This window comes from Triturus cristatus, chromosome 2_2, assembly GCF_964204655.1.
Source record: "Triturus cristatus chromosome 2_2, aTriCri1.1, whole genome shotgun sequence".
NCBI classification, from domain to species: domain Eukaryota; kingdom Metazoa; phylum Chordata; class Amphibia; order Caudata; family Salamandridae; genus Triturus; species Triturus cristatus.
The window spans coordinates 207787857-207809822 of record NC_140582.1 but is presented as its reverse complement, the minus strand read 5'-3'; the positions used below and the strand labels follow the sequence as shown (position 1 = coordinate 207809822).

The window sequence follows — 21966 nt, the reverse complement described above, 5'->3', positions numbered from 1 at the left end:
AGCAATGGTCGCCTGCTCTGGCTGATTCCTACATCCTGGACCTTGTGTGCAGTGCATGCCCTGGGGCAGTACTGGGAAAGACGATCCTCCATAATGATGACTGTGTTGGTATTCAGAGACGTCCACCCTACATGTGTGTGTCGCTTCCGGTTCTTTTTTGGACGCTCCTTTTCCTCGCAACATTGGACATGGCACTGGGTCGATGGGTATGCATCGGTGGATTTGCAAAGAGAGGCCAAGGATAAGACTGATCCTTCAGAGGTTGTCATCTAATAGGCGGGCGGGCACAGGGGTTGCATGCTCTCACGGCATAACTAATAGTGTAATAGGTGCATAACGCTCCCCATTTTTCTTTGACATGGGAATATTTTTGTTGATTACTGTTTGCTTTGGGGAGGAACACATTGTGCGGGAGGGAGAAGCCGGGGGCATGTTTGAAGGCCCTCCTCCAGTTTATTAATACTCTCTCCACTCCCCCGTTAGGTGGGGTTTCTTTTCTTTTTCCTTTTTCTCTGTTTCTTCTATATTTCGGGTCTGGTTCTGGGGCGACAGGCACACTGCTGGGGGGGGGGGGGGCCGTAGTCATCTGCAGAGGTGCAGGGTGGGGGGCTGGGGGAGGAGATTTTTTTTTTTTTTTTTTTACTTTGTTTCTATGGCCTCTTTTCTCTTCTCTTATCTTTCTTTGTCTTTCTTTTCCGGGGTCAGTACGGTAGGTTTCCTTCGCTGTCAATCACTGCTTTTTCATTTGTGCCTCAATTTCCGTGGTGCTTTCTGGGTCTTAGGGCAGGGGACTGCAGGCGCAAATGTCTCGTGATATTCTTCCACATCCTGAACCTCCTGTTTCAGCGCCATTGACTTGATAGATTGCTGTTTATTGTTGACGTTTACTATTCTACCCGCCATTTTTCGCTACTGGGAAATTGTTTGGCACCTGATCCTTCTATTCTCTATTATAAAATGAAAACCTTTTATATCCTGGTTTCCTACTTGGGCTGCTAAGTGGCCAAGAATCTACTAGCATGGAGATTCTGCTCCCCGAGGTGCTGCCTGTGATTAAAATTTGTTTTCTGTTAATCCAACTGCTTAGCGGCCGGCCCCGGGGGTTGTAGGCCCATACTTGTCTTTGGTTGAAATGTCAATAAAGGTTTTAAAAAAAAAAAAAAAAAAAAAAAAAAAAATGCAGGTGACTTCTCATAAAATAAGACATCTTTTATGCCTGGGTACCTGGGTACCGAGACAACAAACTCGAAAGATGTTGAACAAATGCGTACCGTACTTAAAAAGTACAAATATGTATAATGAGATTCAAGGAGAACATTTATAAGGCCAAGATAATGAGGGATATCCTCGGGAGGAAATGTGTGAGGTTTTACCACCACACTCTTAAGGATATTTGTGTAAAGTTCTAAAATCAACAACATATGCAAGGAATATATATCATAACTAAAGGTATTCAGGACTGTAAAAGCTTTATGGTCTATAGTTTTGAATGAAGGGACTGCATAGGCATAATTGTTTGGCAGATTAGCATAAGTACCATTTTTCACTGTGTACAAAATGACTAGTAAATTAACATACTGACACGAAAATGGTTCCAACCCTCTGAAGGCAAAAGGTTTGCTGTGATAGAAGAACCATTTTGTGAGTACAGTTGGTGAGCTTAGAACATTTGAGCTTTGTATCCAGGTAAAAACAAAATAAGATATTACCCCCACAGTACAGGAAAACTGTCTTTTGAAAGACTCCATAATCGCTCTAGAAATGCCAGAGAAGTCAAAGGAAATTGTGAAACATTCCACTAACTACAACATGTTCTGATGGCCAGACTTCATTAGTGGTGAAGAGACTCTTAGTTGTAGTGACAATGTCTGTACTTACTCTACCTCTGCTTGCTATTTCATGGTCTGATAGCTAGTCTGTCTCATGCAGCAAATGCACCGTTGTTACTTCATCTGAGGGCCTGCAGGTCCCTGTCTAGTCCTAACCATACTACCTCTATCTCGAAGTCTATTTTTAATAGGAATATTAAATGCATTAACCCACACATTACCTGAAAAGTTGTATAACTAGCCAAACAGGCAAGAAGCTCATTACTTGAAATTAAAAAAGTGCCTTCCACTTTTAAGTGGAATCTTTATTTTTAAACCACAAGTCAGGTATTGAATGCAGCAAAAGCTTAGTACTTATTACTAATTTATTTGTGCGGCTATATTTTTTTCAAACAATTCAGAAATAAATTCCATGAGGACAATTACCTTTGCTACAGCAACTGGAAGATTGTAACTTTACTAGGAAAATCATGGCACGGAGGACACACACTAAGGAGGCCACAGAATTTGTAGAACGCACTGAAAGCAAATTTTCACTGAAGCAGACCATTCCTCCTGAAACAGAGGATTTTCACCAGAATGGAGCAGTGACACTGTCCATTTCTCACCGTAAATCTAAAAACCAAGGCTTGGCAGCAAAGGTGTACTGTGAAAATATTTTGCTAACTTGCATTTAAAACACACTAAAAGACTGAATGGAAGACATACTTTGTATCAAACCTTGCCAGTCTAGTCATTGAAGCCTAACACTCGCAACCCGGAAAGCCAAAAACAGTTTGTTCCCAATGGGCATTGCTAAGAAATGTAAGATTATCTACTGCTTATAGAAATGAAGATATGTTACCTTCAATGGAAGGTGTAAACTATTGCTTGGGTGAAGTATGTCCGAGTACCTAAGCATACATGAGTCTGCTACGCTGCCAGCACTAGAGACCAGCCTGGATGTAATATGTATTTTAAATGTATCGTAGACGCATAGTCAACAGATCAGGGGTAAAGGCATATATACTCACATGCACAACTAAAGCATAGCTAGCTATCCCATTGGGTGGTCCCCTTATCCTTACAGGATATGATCATGGACATTTGGATATTATTTGTGTCAAAGGAGAAGCGTAGAATGCTTATTTGTTGGGATAGATGGGGATGCAAGCTGAGAATATTCTCTTATTCTTCTTCAGTGGCAGTAATAGTGGTTATTGCTGCTAAGAATTCACTCTGCCAGTGTCCAATAGGCAAAGAATCAATGTTCTATAATCGTAACAGATGGGAATCGCAAGAGAGATCTCTAAAGGCAAGTGTTTCAGAAATCAGACATTACCATCTAGCCTACTTTACTATGCACTTAACAAAAAGGTTTTATTCAGGGGGATGTTCCGGTGCTTGGGGACATTAATAGCCAAATAACTCTCCTTTAAATATGAGTGAGTGAACTTTAAAAGCCTTGGCTTAACTCCTCCCTCAACTGTAAACAGAAGAGCAAGACAAGAAATGAAAGGAAATAAACATAGAAGTTCCATTGACATCTTAACAGGAAATCTAATTTGTCGTACCTTATCCAGTTCACCTGGCCAGTCTCTTTACTTTCTCTGATACAGCACATTAGTCTAACGTGGTGAAACAACCCGCCTTTACACTTAAATATACGAGGTTGAAAGTGTTAATTTACCTCACCATGAGTCATCTTGCCATCCCTCTTCACCTTGATACTCTTTACCAACGGCCAATAGTTTAATAGTGAATGACAGCGTTCCAGTATTCAAACTGGAATGGAAGCTTTAAAATCAATTCAATGTTCAGCTAGGAAAAGTCTGTCAACACAGAGTAAGTTAAAAACCAAACCAGCTATCATCTCAGCCAAATGTTACCTGGGGGATTGATGTTGCAGTGTTGGACAACAAAATAAATCAAAAATAGCTTGACAAAACAGCACCCATTACCCTTGAATATATGTACCTTGGGCAAACAAATAAGATAAATCTACCCCTTCCTGTTGGATTCGACTGCATGCAGAATAGTCGCCCAGCTGTTGTCCATATAACTTTTCTGAAAGTTTAGAAATACTGGTTATGCAGGTTAGCTAGCATCACCCCATTCAATACTGTTGAAAAGTGTTAAGGATGGAGACACTGAAGTTAATTCTTTCTTCTCTGCTCGACTCATCGGCAAAGCCCCTTTGATTATTATAACTCTTAAACAGACCAGTCTAATAACCTTCCAATCTTGGGGTGCCAAAATGGTCCCCATTCGGTCTATATTAATTGTTAACATCTCTTCCTCTATTAATGAAAGAATACAAAGGCTTACCTGTCTACTCTTAAAGAAATGTATATATCTGGTATTTCTGCATCTGCCCTCGAGAATGTATTCTGAGTTTTTAGACCTTATAATGTTCTGAAATGTTGTCTACAATTAGATCATTAAAACAGTAGATACACATGATCTTCCTCTACATTTACTTTTAGCAACTATATTTTAATGATACGGACGGCTTCAGTATTGTATGTGATAAGTCTGGAACACTAGCGCCTATTACAATAGGGTAAGATGCAAATAATAGAACAGTACAAAATCAAAGGAGGCAATAAGATTTGCTGTGCTTCTACAATGTTGATACACAACTCAAAATAGTTTTACATAACTGTCTCCGGTTTGATTTGACTTCCTTGAGCAGTCCATACTTTTATTGAGATAACCATCGATATACAGCCGAAGCTCACACACAAGGTACCCTCCACTTCGTCTGAGGGACACATACAAGTGCCAAGCTTTGAGACACAGAATTTAGTGGTCTATATAAATCTAAAAAGGGGGAAAAACTTTGGTAGGAAAGAACAATTTTGTTCCCTTCGGTAATGCATTACCTGGTAGAGTCTATCTAGCCGCAGATTCCTTACTTTAGATTTATCCCCATGAGTCAGACTGGGTCCGGATATTTTTCGTGAACTGTACCACTGCGTGCCGGTAGGTGGCATCGCTAGGCTCCGTGTGGCGTCATTGGAAGTGTCTTGTGTGGTGCCTATATAAACACCACGCTAGCATGCTGATGACAGTTTCTTTTCGCAACTTTACACGCCAGAAGGCGGAACCACGAAGACTACTGACACTGGTGTGTTAAAACTAGGGCCTTGAAAGGGGGAATAAGCCCCAAGTCTATAAATCCGTTTGTGGGGAGGATAGGTTGATTGGTAAGGAAATCAGTGGCTATATAGAGTCTCTACCAGATAATGCATTACCGAAGGTATGTAACTACCAAATTTCTGACATGATCCAGTCAGCTTAGTAAGGAGATGATTGCATGTCTGCATTTAAATACCAACAAGTGTCAAGATCTTTTCATCTACTGACTCTTCACTAATAGCACTTCTGTTGTAGTCTTCCTTCCTTGATTTGTATCCTTTGCAGGACATTGGATATTTATTGACACCTCCAACTCTTGGTGCAGATATACAAGACTTGCTTTCAACCTGCAACTTTCTCTCTACGTGCCTCAGCCACTATCAATTCTGCTCCCCACGATGACCATACAGTCCATGTCCACCCGTCATGAAATAGAGCCCACTGATACCTTTTCCCTGCACTATGATCATACAGTTTCATGATCAGACAAGATGTATGTCTTGTTTTATATAGTAGCGCACAGAGCACTATGTGTGGCATCTCAGTCACTACGCACCTCTTTTCAATCACAGCCATCCTTCAAATGGTAAACACTCCCAATACCATCTGAACTACCTCCGCCCACGGGTATGCAAACGTCTCCTCTTATTGTACAGCGCTACTGCAAAACATCTCTATTCTTATGTTTTTCGCTGTCTCATAAAGGGCTCTTAGTGCTCACTTCCCAGGAAGGGCTTGTATCGTAAAGAACAAGTTACTTACCTTCGGTAACGATGTATCTGTAAGAAACATTAGTTAGTTAGATTCCTCACCTTAGAATATCCCCAGGCGTCAGACTGGATCCGGATTTTTCGTCAGCAATACCCCTTGCGCGTCGCTAGGCGTCGTCTGCGGCTCCGCGTCCGTCGTCGACGTCGTGCGCCGGAATGACGTCGGAGTACTTAGACGCCGCCCTCGCGCGCTGACGTCAGTTCTTGTACATAGCTTTCCGCGCCAGGAACGCAGAGCCATGCAAAGACCGACACTGGTGCCAAAAATAAAATCTAGGGGCCTGAAAAGGATAACCTTAACCCTAGATGTCAGTTCGCAGAACGGGGAGGATGGGTGGGTCGGTGAGGAATCTAACTAACTAATGTTTCTTACAGATACATCGTTACCGAAGGTAAGTAACTTGTTCATCTGAAAGAAACACGTTAGTTAGATTCCTCACCTTAGAATAGATACCCAAGCAATACCATCCCCGGTGGTGGGTCTGCGAACCAAGATCACACCAGAAAGTCCTGGAGGACAGAACGGCCAAAGAAGCCATCCCTCCGGACTTGGCTGTCAAGGCAATAATGCCTGGCAAACGTGTGTAGCGAAGCCCACGTCGCCGCCTGACAGATGTCCTGCAAAGGGACACCCCGTCCCAAAGCAGTAGTAGCCGCTGTGGCCCGAGTGGAGTGGGCGCGCAGCCCAACAGGAGGGTCCCTTTTTGCCAAGGAGTAACAAATTTTGATGCACAAAACGACCCACCGAGAGATGGTCCGTTTGTGCACCGCTTTCCCCTTCTTAGCACCCACGTATCCAACGAAAAGTTGGTCGTCCACCCGGAACTGCTTTGTGCGGTCCAGATAAAAGGAGAGCGCACGTTTTGGGTCCAGACGGTGGAGCCTCTCTTCCTCTTTGGAAGGATGCGGAGGCGGAAAGAAGGTGGGCAAGGTGACAGACTGCCCAAGATGAAATGGAGTCACCACTTTCGGAAGAAAGGAGGGACGAGGCCGAAGGACAACCTTGTCCGGATGAACAGACAGAAAAGGAGGCTTTGAAGATAAAGCCTGGAGCTCACTCACCCATCTAGCCGAGGTGATGGCTACCAGAAAAGCAGTCTTAAGAGTCAGAAGACGAAGAGGACAATTGTGAAGAGGCTCGAAGGGAGCGCACATCAGGAATGTCAAGACAAGATTCAAGTCCCACTGAGGCATTACAAAAGGGACAGGAGGGAACGTGTGAGTAATGCCTTTTAGAAAGCGTGTAACTACAGGGGACTTGAAAAGAGAAGGCTGATCAGGAAGCCTTAAGAAGGCAGAGATGGCAGCAAGATAACCTTTCAAGGTGCCCAAGGCAGAGCCCTGCCGGGCCAAAGAAAGAAGAAAGAGGAGAACCTCAGAAAAAGGGGCGGAAAGGGGATCCACAGCCTTTGCTGTGCACCATGCCACAAATTTGTTCCACCGGCAGGCGTATACCGTCTTTGTGGAGGGACGCCTGGCTGCCAGAATGATATCACAGACTTCAGGAGGCAAGTCAAATGGCATCAACTGCCGCCGCTCAATCTCCACGCATGGAGGTAGAGGCTGGACAGGTTCGGGTGGAGGACCGTCCCCTGCTGCTGCGACAGAAGATCCTCCCGAAGGGGCAGACGTATCGGAGGATCGGTCAACATACTGAGTAGCTCGGGATACCAGTACCTTCGTGCCCAGTCCGGAGCCACCAAGATGACTTGGGCCCGGTCGCGCTTGATCTTCTTCAGCACTCTGGGCAGAAGTGGTATAGGCGGAAAGGCGTACAACAGACCGCAACTCCACTCGTGACGAAAAGCGTCGCCGAGCGAGTGCCGCCTTGGAAATTCCAACGCGCAGAACTGCTGACATTGCGCGTTCTCTTCGGTGGCGAATAGATCTAACCAAGGCTCTCCCCACTGCTGAAAGAGACCTTGCGCCACTTCGGAGTTCAGACGCCATTCGTGATCCATCATGCACCGGCGGCTGAGTTTGTGTGCTCTGGCGTTCAGAGAGCCCGCCAGATGTTGAACCACCAGGGTGACGCCCTGGTGTTCCAGCCATGTCCAGAGGCGCAGAGCCTCCTGACAAAGGGTCCACGACCCCACCCCGCCCTGTTTGTTGCAATACCACATGGCGGTGGTGTTGTCCGTGAACACCTGCACGACACTTCCCCTGAGAGAGGGAAGGAAGGCTTTCAGTGCAAGTCGGATCGCTCTCAACTCCAACAGGTTGATGTGGAGACGAGACTCCGCCGGAGACCAGAGGCCTCTGATCTCCGCCTCTCCCATATGGCCACCCCATCCCAGGAGGGACGCATCCGTCACCACGACATGCTCCGGATGGGGAAGGGAGAGGCTCTTGCTCTTGACCCAATCGCGGTCCGTGAGCCACCACTGCAACTGCTGTGCAGTGCCCTCCGAGATCAAGACATGGTCGGACAGGTTGCCGTGATGCTGGGCCCACTGAAACTTCAGGTCCCACTGCAGAGCCCGCATGCGCCGCCTGGCGTGATGCACTATTAGGATGCAGGAGGCTATCAGCCCCAGAAGCCGCAACACTAGCCTGACCGAGACCCAGGATAGAGGCTGAAAGATGGGAATCAGGGCCTGTATATCCCGGACCCACTGTTCCGGTGGATGGACCCGGAACTGCGCCGAATCGAGAACCGCTCCGATGAAGAGGAGCTTTTGAGAGGGGCTCAGGTGTGACTTCGGCACCTTGATGGAAAATCCCAGCAAATGCAGGAGATCTGCCGTAGTCTGGAGGTGGGAGACGACTGTCTGGGGCGAGCCCGCCTTCAACAACCAGTCGTCGAGATAGGGGAAGACTGGAACCCCTGATCTGCGCAGATGAGCTGCGACCACCGCCATCACTTTCGTGAACACCCGAGGGGCACTGGTGAGGCCGAAGGGGAGCACGGTAAACTGAAAGTGCTCTGGGCCCACCGTGAACCGCAGGTAACGCCGGTGGGCCGGCAGGACAGGGATGTGGAAATATGCGTCCTGCAAGTCCAACGCTACCATCCAGTCTCCGGGGTCCAGGGCAGCTAGAACCTGAGCCAAAGTTAACATCTTGAACCTTTCCTTCCGGAGGAAGGTATTGACGTTCCGGAGGTCCAAGATAGGGCGTAGGCCCCCTTTGCCCTTCTTGGGAACCAGAAAGTAGTGGGAATAACAACCACGACCTACTTCTGGGCTCGGAACGCGCTCGACGGCCCCCTTGGCCAAGAGGGCCGAAACTTCCTCGTGGAGAAGATTCAAATGACCCCCGAGATACGGTGGTGCTGCGGTGGCATGGCTGGAGGGGTCGTCTCGAAGGGGAGGGAGTAGCCCCTTCGGACGATTTGCAGCACCCACCTGTCCGATGTGATGGACCGCCAGTGGAGCAGGTGATGGCGAACTCTGCCGCCCACTGGCGTGGAATGGGCCTGAAGCTCGGACTAGGAAGGCTTTGAGGCGGATGCTGCCGGGGTGGATGTGGGCTGACCTCGTCGCCCTCCAGAACCGCCTCGGCGGAAACCACGTCCGCGACCGCGCGCAGGTTGGTTCTGCGGCTGGTGGCTAGGCGCACGTGAGGAGGCACCACTTCCTTGGCCACGAAAGGGGCGGAAGTTTGCGACCGAGGGGCCGAGAGGCCCAAGGACTTGGCCGTAGCCCGGGAGTCCTTAAAGCAATTCAGCGCACTGTCCGCTTTCTCGCCAAAAAGGCGAGTGCCATCAAAGGGCATGTCCATGAGAGTGCTCTGGACATCGCCCGAAAATGACGTGGACCGCAGCCAGGCGTGACGTCTAAGCGCCACTGTGTCAAGCCCACATCATATAGCATTTCGCGCGGCATCCCTCCCATCGGCCAGAACCTGGGTAAGTCGTGTCCGGACCTCCTCCGGACACAGGGGCAGCGCGTCCTCCACCGCATCCCACAGAGAGTGGGAATAACGGTCCAAGAGACAAGCGGTCTTCAAAGACCGCAGGCCCAAACTAAGGGAGGAGAACAGCTTCTTGCCAAACTGTTCTAGTCTCTTGGAATCCCGGTCCGGCGGGGCGGTCGGGAAAGAGGATTGGGAGGTGGAGGCCTGGATGACCAGGCTCTCAGGGGTAGGGTGTTGGGACAGAAAACTGGGGTCGCCCGGAGCAGGGCGGTGGCGCCTGGCGACGTTCCTGTCCACAGGAGGAACTGTGGAGGGCTTGGACCAGGTGCCCTGCAGAACGTCAATGAGGGCCTCATTGAATTGCAGCAGAGGCTCAGTGGAGCTTGCTGCAGACTGAAGCACCTCAGTAAGGACGTTAGTCCTCACAGCCACGGCAGGCAGCTCGAGCCCAAGGGCAGCGGCCGCCTTGCGCAGCACCACAGAGAAAGCAGCGCCCTCCTCCGAAGCCACAGTCGGAGGAGAGACAAATCCAGTGTCTGGAGAGGTGTCTGGAGAGGTATCCAGGCCACTGGCCTCCCCCAGTTCATCTGCCCAGTCCTGGGACAGTTGAGCCTGAACAGCCATAGGATCCTCGGATCCCTCCCAGTTGTCCCCATCATCCGACTCCTGGTATAGAGGAGAAAGTAACGGAGCCGGGCGGTAGACATAATGTGTCTCTAGCGGCGCTGATCGCGGCGTCCATCGACGCCGTACCGGCGCCGGGCCCGGAGTGGGACTGAACCGGGGCTCGACGTCGAACGGAGTCGACGTCGGCGTCGGGGGTGGTACCGGTGTCGACGCCGGCGGAGAAGGCGTGACTAGGTCGACCGGCGTCGGCAGGGACTCGAGAACGGGTCCCACGGGCGCTTGCGGCGTCGAGGCCGGAGCCGTCAACGGCGCCGGAGCCACCGGCAGGCAAGGCAGCCCAGTCGGGTCCGCGGGGCCCGAAGGCGCACCAGCGGGCGCCGACGGCGGAGCCAGATTCCTCATGGCCGAGAGGAAGGCACTGACTTCCGCCGGCGTCGCGTCAGTCCCAGGGACCGGAGGGTATGGGGACGTGCGCGGTGCCTGCGGCTCCGCCGGAGCCGCGGGGGTGGAACCACCCTGACCCTCGGCCGAGTCGCGCGACCGGCGAGGGGAGTCCGAAGAGCGGTGTCGCCTCTTGGACTTCTTGGAATGCTTCGACTTACCCGAAGACTTGGATCCCGACGACCGATGGTGACGTCGGCTGCGGCTCCGCGACCGATCCTTGGACCTCCTCCTGGACCGGGATCGAGAGGTGCGCGGAGCCGAGTGGCGAATCTCGAGAAGCTTACGGGACCGCTCCCGTCTAGCCTTCGAGGTCAGGGCCTTGCAGTCCGAGCACGACTCCGCGTCATGATCGAGGCCCAAGCAGTAAAGGCACCGGCGGTGATGGTCCGTAACCGACATCAAGCGGCTACAGTCCGTACAGGCTTTGAAACCAGGCATCCTACCGGCACCGGAGTCGAGACAGGATCAAAAAGGATCAAAAAGTTAGTCAAAAATTGACTAAAGGGGTAGCTCTCCCGGATCTGCGCTTACTGGCGCGGAAAAAAGAAGAACTGACGTCAGCGCGCGAGGGCGGCGTCTAAGTACTCCGACGACGTCATTCCGGCGCACGACACCGACGACGGACGCGGAGCCGCAGACGACGCCTAGCGACGCGCAAGGGGTATTGCTGACGAAAAATCTTCCGGATCCAGTCTGACGCCTGGGGATATTCTAAGGTGAGGAATCTAACTAACGTGTTTCTTTCAGATACAGAAAACAATCCTTTCATAAACAGTCGGTGTATCTGTGAGTGAGATCAGTTCAGCACTGTACTCAGTCAGCTTGAGAACTGTACTTAGTCAGCAGTCCATCTCTAAAGTGCTACACTCTCTTTATTAAGAGAAATCCAAAAGATGTCCTGTGGAGGTCTAGATGCCTCTTGCCTCTTCAATTCCACATCATGTGGTGGCAATCTTTGCTTTATGCCAGCCTGCTGTCCGAGAGGGGCAGGGCCAACTTTATTCAGGCAGTTACATAACTTGTAACAAAGAAACTCTGAAGCTATGAGCAAGGAAATGATTCTCATCAACTGCCCTATCCTCCAAGATTATCAAGGATGATGTATTTTACAATGAGCCTCCACTGCTAGATTGTATTGTAATTCAAACGAAGTACAGAAAAGAATATTTTTTGAAAAGACAAGCTGAATAATGCAGTACAACAATAAAAACTAGCAATCTGGTCATAGCTGGCTCTAGAGGCACATACCTTCTTTTTCTTCGAAATTCTGTTCAGCGCAGGAGGGTCATTCCACCCATTCTGAGGTCCTGGAAGCAAAAATTAAAAAAACAGCATTTACTTTGTGAAGATCTTGTTCTGACCCCTGGATGTTTACAGTTTAAAAATCATCATACGTTCCAAATAATTTTTTTATAATTGTGCATGTTATTCATTAAAAAGAAAAATGGTAATCAAGAATGTGACATAGACGGTGTTGAGTTCTGTGTCTAACTGCAAGGCTTGACTTGCCTGTCTCGTGTGTAGGCATTCAGTCTCAAATGATGCAAACAGTGACAACTTGCTCAAAACTCCCTCCATTATCAAAACACTATCTTACTCCAACACACACTGATGTAATAGAAGAAAGACTTCCGATGGCCATTTTGTTTCTGCCTGCACCATGTTTAACAACCATTTAGAGTTGTTAATCATCAGACACACACTCCTGAAATCCAGAAATATTTTGAAAGACTTATTCTGAAAGACTTATCAGCAATCAAAAACTGGAATTGTCCCCATAGACTACAATCACCACAACACCTCACGTGCAAAAACAACCTCATGGTGACTTCTCTATACAGGCACCTTCATAAAAACTGCTGGGCATTATCTTCAACCACATTACCATGGAACCAGACATTATCAAACTGATTAAATCAGCCTCCTTTACTATTTCATTAAAAAAAAATGAAGTCCCCTTATCTCCATATGACTTGAGAAATACAGTTCAGGTGTGAGACCGATCACCCAACAGAAAGGCTTTACTACCAGGTCTCTCCAAATGTGTCTTTCTTCCTCTCCAATCTGCTCTTCCAGTTGCAGCATGCCTCAAAGCGTCGAAGAAATCAGATCACATCACCTCTACTTTAAATGACTGACACTAGCTTTTCTGGAAGCCATAATCAAATTCAAAATTTCTTGCTACACTTGGGAAAACCTACCACCTGAGGAACATAGAGCCTTGTAATAGAAATTCATGTGACCAAAACCCTGAATTAGGCAATCACCCACCTAGCAGCAAGAAAATGCAAACACCTGCCAAAAGGACAGAAAACCCCACAATTTCAGACAGTACTTAAATGCGTAGTGTTCCCAAGTCTCTTTTTGCATCATAACCAAACTTTGTTCTTCATATGCTCTTAGTCCTGTTCACCTATTACATGTAAAGCACAGCTAACCAAGTGGTTAGGCCCGCGCTATTAAAAAAAACGTAAATAAAAAAAAAAAATGTAGGTCTGTGTAGGCAATAGAGAGATAATCAAAGAAAAAGTAAAAATTCCACATATTTCTGCAGAACATACAATTAAGTGTTACAATTACTTCAACAGCAAATTAGATGGTTCAATAAAATACTAACTGCTGATCTACCATTAGTTCTTAAGACAAACTTGGAGCAAGCTACAGATGGAAAAGGATAGTCCAAGCCCAGTCCACAGATCTACCTGCACCGCCACAACACTCACCAGCAGAGCGGAATGTTGGAACCATTTATCTAGCAACTCCCATATATTCTATCTAAACTCTCATAGTAAATTAATCTTTAATTGCTCCCCAAAAAAAGGCCTCAAAATGACACTTAAGAAAATTTTTGGCACATAGGATTTGTGGTGTACCTACACTACCACTCTATTCAATACTCCCCCATCCAGCAATTGAAATATGAATAAGCCATACTAAGAATAAATTACTATCAAGTGTAACTTTTAAACCAGTAGTACAGACCAGTAATCTTGGCATAACCCAACTGGAAGAAAGCCCAATGACTTTGTTCCAGTGTAAGATCTGGGTGATGTTTAAAACGCCATAACGACATGCCTTTGCAACAATTACAGAATGCACTACAACATTTCAACACAATGTCTTTTATGGAAATCGGACTAACATTTCTCCGTACATCTCCAGAAGTTCCTTCAGTATTTGCACTACAAAAAGGTCCAGTTGAGCAGATAGGCTTTGTATTCACACATCAAAAATGTTCCAAGTAGTATTTTCTAACCGGTGCAAATAGACAATCACTCAAATTTTTAAAATGAAACAAAAGCTAACACAAGCCTCTGAAAACACATTCAGACAAACACTGATCGCTCACTTCCAATAAACTAAAATCACAGGTGCTCTTTGCAATTTCCAAAGAAAATAAAACATTTGTGCCACAAATAAACCAAACCATGGGAAGAAGTGAGCTGGTAATACTTGGGTAGAACAATGAGAGTTGTTACAACTCCCCCACCCATCCTCCCTTCTGTCTCCCAATAACTCCACAACAGAGCTTCTCATCTTGTACTGGTTTTTACACTTTCAGCTCGAAACATCTTAATGTCCAGAGAAAAGGTGCAGATTTGTATCAACAACTTAATTCTATCTATTATTAAGTGAAATCACAGAAATCAAGAGTTTAATTTAAGGAATATATAATTAAGTTGATTGATTAAACACGTATTCCACATGAGTCATTAGCTCACACTACATATCTAATTCACCTTGCAGGAAAGATGCCATGTCTTGGGTAGATAGATTTTCTGTGGATGAAATGCAAAAGTAACTCAAAGGGTGTAAAGAAGATTACATACAAAGCTTTTGTATACCTCTTCCTTCAAACTGAGCTTCTCAATAAAATTGCACCATCTTCCTTGATTTTATAAGTTGGTCCTGTAAGACTACTCAAATGTGGCATAAGTTGTGTAACTCTGGAATACACATTAGACAGCCCCAGAAAATGGGCATGCAATGAGCTAAGAATTTTAAAAAAAGGATACAAGGAAAAGATGGTCTGAACTATAAAACACCACAAGTTCTCTTGAGAGTGGGCCTCAACATTCGTACTGCAATGTGGAGAGTTTTTCTCAAATATATGCAAGACCAGACCAGACACACAGAAACACACACACACACACTATAAAACACTTGTAACCAGTGTTAATTTGTTTGCCTCTAGCTGCAAGTGCCTAGTTCATTTATGGGAACCTGAACAATTGTTTCCATTGTCAGACTATGACCCAGAGCAAGAAAGAGAAAGAAGAAAGAAAAATAAGTGACAGAGGGAGACTAGAGAAATGAAAAAGAACCCTTAATAGTGAGATAACAAGAAAGGAAGCGTTGGGTAGTGAAGGAGGAGGCAAGATATTGAATCAAGACTAGGCAGCATTGGTACACACACCCCTGCCCGAACTCCTACGAAAAACGCTGTGCTCCTGCACTTTACTAAAGCCCTGCACACAATCCTAGATAATGCTGGAGAATTTCAAGATATACCTTAACAAAACACATTCAGTGAAAAACACTTTCCACCCTGCTTTTGGGAAATTATTTGGCGCATAGTTATTACCTAGATTACTGGACATCTTTTAGATGGACTGCATAAGTCACAATGCCCTATATACCTTTGATGGAGGTTTATTCAGCAGGAGACAATTGTCTCTACTGAATAGCTTGATTACCGTTAATTCTGCATGTGACAAATGGCTTTAGAAATGCATTTTGAATCACATTTGCTCAATGTGAATCCGGAAATGAGCTACCTTTATGAAGATCACCAACAGACTTATAATTGAATCTATGAAAGGGAAGAAGCTAATATGAAGGTAAATGGAAAAACTGAACGCTTGTCAGTTGAGTCACCTCTTCAGAAAGGTTAAGTAAACTTTCCTTTTCATTTACCGGTCTTTGGATCAGCATGCAGCCTACTCCCTCAGATACTAGAACAGAACCCACTTGCTGATGGTGAGGATGCAGAAACATGTACACTATACAAATTTACATGGGGGAAATATTCTGACAAAGCTGGTATCAGCCCTTTATTTTTATTTTCATAATTTACGTTTTAGATTATTGCGTGTGAGCAACAGAGTGCTGTACAAAACAGAGAGACATTGATATATCGAGGTACACATAGTTCATTAGTGATTTATTTTATTTTAAAGTTTCATAGTTTGCCATAGGCATGGACATTACACTATGATTATGGTCTGTAATTGCAATAAGCTAGTGTTAGCATGGAAATAGGCGTAACAAATGCTTGTTTTCTTCTAGAGTTGGAGGGGGAAGCGGATAATTTATGGCGAAAAAGCAGGTAATTCCACAAAGCTAGGGAATGCTTGTATTCCAATCCTTTTCATTATCAGTTCTTGGGAAAAGTGAAGGCCACAGGTCATCTCAAATCCCAAGTCTGCAGGCGTGCAGTCTAGTTGCTGGTGTATAACGCTCTGTAAATGACCCAGTAGGTCTTGTCCTTTAAGTGTACTAACAGCCTATAAAGAACCCCGGAGGGATGCAGTTGCACTACCTATGACTGGTGAAGAAGCATCGAGAAGTATATTCAGAGAGTGAAGGGTGATCAGCAATTCAATTTTGCATTCCCACAATCAACGTGGAAATAGGTAGAGAGAGGTATAAATAGATTTTCTTTTCAAGAACAAAAATGTAGCTGATACCGCGCTGCTTGTTAGTCCTCGGCTACAAAGTCACTAAATGAGAGGTTCAGTCGATCCAGAAGTCAAGGGACTTGAAAGGAGGGTACATTTAAGGAGTGAAATCCTAAACTTGGATAGATGACCAGTAACACTGTATTTGTTTTTGGTGGGAACCTGTATGGAGGAGTTTATCTTTGCTGAGTTTACCGCATATATTCAGGACTGGATATAAGCCTCCTGCAGGACTAGAGGTAGAAAATCACCTTTGCAGACAACAGTAATGAAGGTGTGTAACGCACATGTTATTTATCTTCAGTAACGCTCCCTCTGGGAAACACTACCAACTGCAGATTCCTTACCTTGTGAATATATTCCCAGGTTTCAGACTGGATCTAGAAACCTTTCATCAAGAGCTGGGCACACCAGTAGGTGGTGCTGTGCTGCTCCAAACCGACTGTGTGGCTCTGGAAAGAATGTGCATGGACTATATAGGTAACACTCACGCACGCTGACGTACGTTGCTTTCTAGAGTGTCCAAGCACCCAAAACACAGAGCCCCAAATGTAAACATTCAGTGCTCTCTAGGGGTCCCAACAATGGAGTCTCTGCTCCTCAGAGGGGTGAGGCGGAGCACAGAACGCTAGCAAGGTGATACTCTGACCAACATGCACCTTTAGGCACAAAAGACGCCTGTGTCCGCAAAACCAGCATGTCTTGGAAGAAGGTAGTCTACGGCAAGTTCACTCACTTATTTCACTGAAGGTACGGCAATGGGGAACACCATATTAAGGGTGAGAAACCATAAGGGGCAGGTGTGAGGCGTCTCGAAGGGACTGCACATTAGAAATTTTAAGGACAAAGTTAGGGTCACACTGTCGCATGACAAACGGACAGGGCAGAAATAAACGTAGACCTTTCAAAAAACACATTACTGGAGATTTAAATAATCAGAGCTGAGCCGGTAATTGTAAAAAGGCTGTAACAGACGAAAGGTACCCTTTAACCGTGCCCATGTCTAAGCCTTGCCGAGCCAAAGACAAGACAAACAACAAAACATCAGACAGCTTTGCCTGTGTGAGGTCAGTCTGTCGTGTACTGCACCAAGCTACTATTTGTCCCGACAGCCACATACAGTTTTCATCAAGGGATGCTGGACTGCTGAGATGACATTAACCACCTCTGGGGGAAGGTCGAAAGTGTTCAGCTGTCACTGCTCAATCTCCAAGCATGAAGGTAGAATTTGCAAAGGATCAGTGTGCCCTTGTGATGTGAAAGCAGGACAGATGCTTATGCCCAGGAGGACTGGACACCATACTCTCCGGACCAAATCAGGGGCCACTAGGATGTTTTAGGCCCAGTTGGTCCTGATTTCGTGTGAACTTGGGGCAAAAGCTGTATCTGCAGAAAGGCATACAAGAGTCCAGACTTACACTTGAGGTGGAACATATCAGCCAGTGAGAGCCACCTTGGAAACTGCAAAACGCAGAAATGCTGAAATTTCAGTTCTCAGTGGTAGCAAACAGATCGAGCCAAGGTTCTCCCCATTCACAGAAAAGACCTTGTAACACCTCTGGGTGTAACTGCTACGTGTGGTCAGCTAGGTGTCGCCGGCTTAGTTTGTCCACCCTGGCATTCAACGATCCAGCCACATGGATCCCCATCAAGAAAATTCCTTGGCGGTCCACTATTTTCAGACGCACAGTACCTCCTAGGCACAAGGCCAGTGACACCACCCCACCCCACCCTGTTGGTTGCAGTATCATTGCGGCAGTGTTGTCTGTGAGCACACAAGCCATCCTCCCATTGATGGATGGAAGGGAGGCTTTCAACGCCAAGCGGATGGGCCTCAGCTCCAGAAGGTTGATATGGAGCCGGGACGTTGCCTGAGACCAGAAGCCTCTAATCTCCGCCTCTCCCAGATGGCCATCCCAACGCAGAAGCAATGAATTGGTCATGACTGTCAACTCTGGGTGGAGTAGGTAGAGGCTTTTTCGCAGTCTCCTCAGAGATCTGGATGTGGCCAGAACTCTCCTTGATGTTGGGTCCACTGAGGTTTCAGATTCCATTGCACAGCCTGCATATGCCACCTAGCATGCTAGTCCAGCAGGATGCAGGAGGGCATTTGTCCCAAAATCAGGTAACCTAACTGAAATCCGGGACCGAGGCAGACAAATCAGGACAATAGCCTGAATATCCTGGAGGCTCTTTATCGAGGGAAAGGGGCAAAAACAGACCATGTCCAGAAGGGCTCAACAAGAATCAGGAGTGACTTCAGCATGTTCACAGTGAACCGCAACGATGATAAGAGTTTTGCCGTAGTTCTCGAGATGGTTGACGACTACCTGGGGCGAGCCCGACTTCAACAGCCAGTCATCAAGATAGCGGAAGACTGGCAGCCCTGACCTCCAAATCTGTGCCCTGCTACCACCACCATTACGTTTGTGAACACCAGAGGGGCACTGATGAAACCAAAGGGGGACTTAAAAATTGCTTATGTCCCACCACGAACTGAAGGTAGAGCCAGAGTGGGCATTTGGCATCTGTCCTGGTAGAGGAAAAGGTTGAGAGGACGCAGGTCTAGAATATGACAAAGGCCTCCATTCTTGGGCACCAGGAATTAGCGGGAATAGCAACAATGCTCTATCTTCTGAAGCAGGTAGCCTCTCAATAACTTCTTTCACCAAAGGGGATTGTACTTCCTGCTACAAAAGGGACATATGATCCTCCGTCAGCTATTGCTGGATGGTGTGGTAAAGAAGAAAGGAAAGGTAAGTTTATGGGTGATCGGCAGGACCCACCTGTCTTAAGTTACAGCTTGTCATCCCAATAAGAATTGTTTGACCTGCCTCCAACTGAGTGGATGTGCTCCACCAAGGGTACGTTGAAGGAGAGGTGGGGGCAGTGGATTGGGGTCTGTTGGCTCTAAGGGTGTGCACCATGGCCTCTATCACAAAAATGCTGGATTCCTTGCTAAGGATGGACAGGCTGGCGGTATGGGACAGCTCTACCAAAGGCCCAGGAGAGGTAGGGTTGGTGCATCTGGCGATATGGGGCAATGTAAAGCGCTCCGATACCCGATTTGGGTCAAGATCGCGCTATATAAAACTCTGTAAAATAAAAATACAAATATGGGGCGGATACGCCTAAAGCACATGCAGTGGCCCTAATCTCTTTGACAAGTTCTAACCGGAAATAGTCTTGTCCCCAAATCGGCAAGTCCCATCAAAGGGCATGTCCATAAGGGAAGACATCACCTGGTTGATCACATTGTGGTGAACGATTACACTGGTGTCAATGGCTCACCCGAAGATCTTTGGTGATACCAGTGAGGACTTGAGTCAACAGCTCCCATATGGCATGAGAATAGCATCCCAAGAGGCAGCTGACAGGAAAAAAAACTCTTTCCAAATGACTCCACCAGTTTGGTCCCCCTACTGGGGGGAGAAGTCACAAAAGTGTTTGGAGTAGACCAGGTCATGGATGCCTGCTTTCAGGGGAGGAGTGCTGAGATAGTAAAGCAGGATCCCTGGCACTGGACAATGGTGTCACGCTATTTGGCTGCTGACTGGAGGTCCAGAGCAAGGTTTGGCCCAGGCCCTCAATAAGGTATCAGTTAATACCTGATTTAAAAGCAGAAGTGGCTCAGTGGAGGTCTGCCCCGGCTGGAGGACTTCTTTTCATATATTTGTCTTTACCTATAAGGTGGGGTGTTAGAGGTCAAGGAATTGGACCACTATACGCGTTACCATGTGGCATAGGCAGCTGATTCTTCTGTGGTTGGACCAGGGGGTGAGAGGAGACTTGTTTCAAGAGAGGTATGGAGGCAATTGGGGTACTGCAAATCTTCGTACCAATTATCCAGATGAAAAGGTTTGAGCGGGCTCATCACATGCATCATAATCGTTGTCAGAGTCCGTCCCAAAAAGGGAGTAAAGGATGCATATCCACCTGATGAGGTGGGGGATTAACAGGGGGGAAAAAGCACCTCGGAGATTGGGTGCGGCCTTGGTTGAGGTCGGACTGGTGAAGAGTAGGAGAGAACAATTTGCCCCTCCCTGTCCGTCAGTGTGCCAGGAATCGGTGAAGATATTGGCGCTGTGGCAGGGTAGGCAGGTACCAACTGGCGGCAAGGGGGAACTTGCTTGCGGAATCCCAAATGGAACGCCTCTTGGCTCCTTTGGGCCTGAGAGCATGACAGATAGAGCTGGAAGAAATCCAAAGAGTCGACTCTTCAATCTGGTTCGAGGTGGAAGACGGCCCAGGAATCTCTGGTTGTCCCAGCTACAGACTTAGCAGTAAAGTAGATTTTCGGGTTCATCGTGCTCGACCCCAGGCACCGCTACCATCAGGCATACCTGATTGAGATCTGTCACAGACATTTGTTTGTGGCAGTTCCTACAAGGCTTAAAACCTGTTGGGGTGACATGCCTTTGCACACTAAGATGTTTGACAAATTTCCGAGGTTAAAGTTTTCCTGAGAAATGAGCCTTGTGGCGCGGCAAGAAAGCAACTGACAGCACGAGGGAGTGTTGCCTATATAAGCACAGGTGAGAAAGATCGGTATCTTCCAAACCACTGGTCTATACAACATGCATTATCTCATGAAAGAACTGGTACAGGATATCGTCTTGCCAGGTTACCAAATTTACATAGCCATTTCTATAGAGTGCCCGCAAGTTAAAAACAAAACAAGTTCAAAGGAATGTGCTATTTGCCTATTTTGTCAGTAGATCATCATGATTAACACGATACATTAAACACAATTCATCATCAATTTTATTTAAAAAGATACACTCTCCATAGTATGAATAACATTTTTGAAAAAGACTGTCGATGTGGCGTTTCGGTGTTCAAAATGATCATCACCTTCTTGAGGACAACAATTAATACTGCTTACACTCAGCAGCTCGAGTTTAGTTTGATTTATATTGAAGCATGTCTTTCTGAAAGAATGTGCACGCTATTGCAGTGCCAGAATAAAACGTATCAATTATGGAGTTACCGCTCGCATCTTCTCTGTTCCTACCCTCCCTCATCCAAGAGTGCCACCCCCCACCCCGATACAACCCCGTCGCCTACTGGGAGTGCCTTTCTCGTTCTTTCACCTGGATTTTTTTTAAAGGCGTTGACCATCTGGCAAGAGCCTTCTTTTCATGTCAACACGGAGTCCTTCTCGCTTTATTATGGTAGTAATCCTTCCTGTTGCTCGGATTATTTTACTGTATCTAATGATGGAATCGTACCATTCGTCGTTTTTTCAAGGAGGAAAGGGTCTGTGATCTGCTATTGTACTATATTTTCACAACGAATTAGAGTTTGGGTTTTATCTCGGATTGAAAAATGGGAAAAAACGATTTACATGTATTTATTAGGTCTCGCCTGGCGAGATCTACTGTTGCCGGGTTCTCTAGCGAAGGGAGAAAAGAGGTGGCACGAGCAGACAGAAGATGTGCACGCGTACAGACAGGAGATGTGCACTACGTACGCGTGCACATCTCCTGCCCCCGGAGGCTCGCATTACACAGCGCGCGCATCTCGGCTTTCACTTTCCCTCCCCCCGTCGGCTCCACGGAGCCAGCTTGCGTTTAGTTCTGCCATGTGTCGCGCTGCTCTCTCATTAATTCCGCTTCTAATTTTGTTCCGCCTTTT

General features: G+C 46.8%; 1 protein-coding gene across 26 annotated transcripts in view; it reads right to left on the bottom strand.

Annotated features, from left to right (window-relative positions):
* Window positions 1-21966, bottom strand: part of SEC31A (SEC31 homolog A, COPII component) — a 350984-nt gene that overhangs the window by 8277 nt on the left and 320741 nt on the right. For 16 of the 26 annotated variants that reach the window (XM_085641210.1, XM_085641201.1, XM_085641204.1 and 13 more), the window contains 2 exons: window positions 14389-14427; window positions 11897-11955 (listed from right to left, as the gene is read on the bottom strand). In XM_085641210.1, coding sequence (XP_085497336.1) covers window positions 11897-11955; window positions 14389-14427 — 98 coding nt within the window. The remainder of the gene's footprint in view (window positions 1-11896; window positions 11956-14388; window positions 14428-21966) is intronic. The other 10 variants (XM_085641203.1, XM_085641207.1, XM_085641211.1 and 7 more) reach the window with 1 other exon arrangement.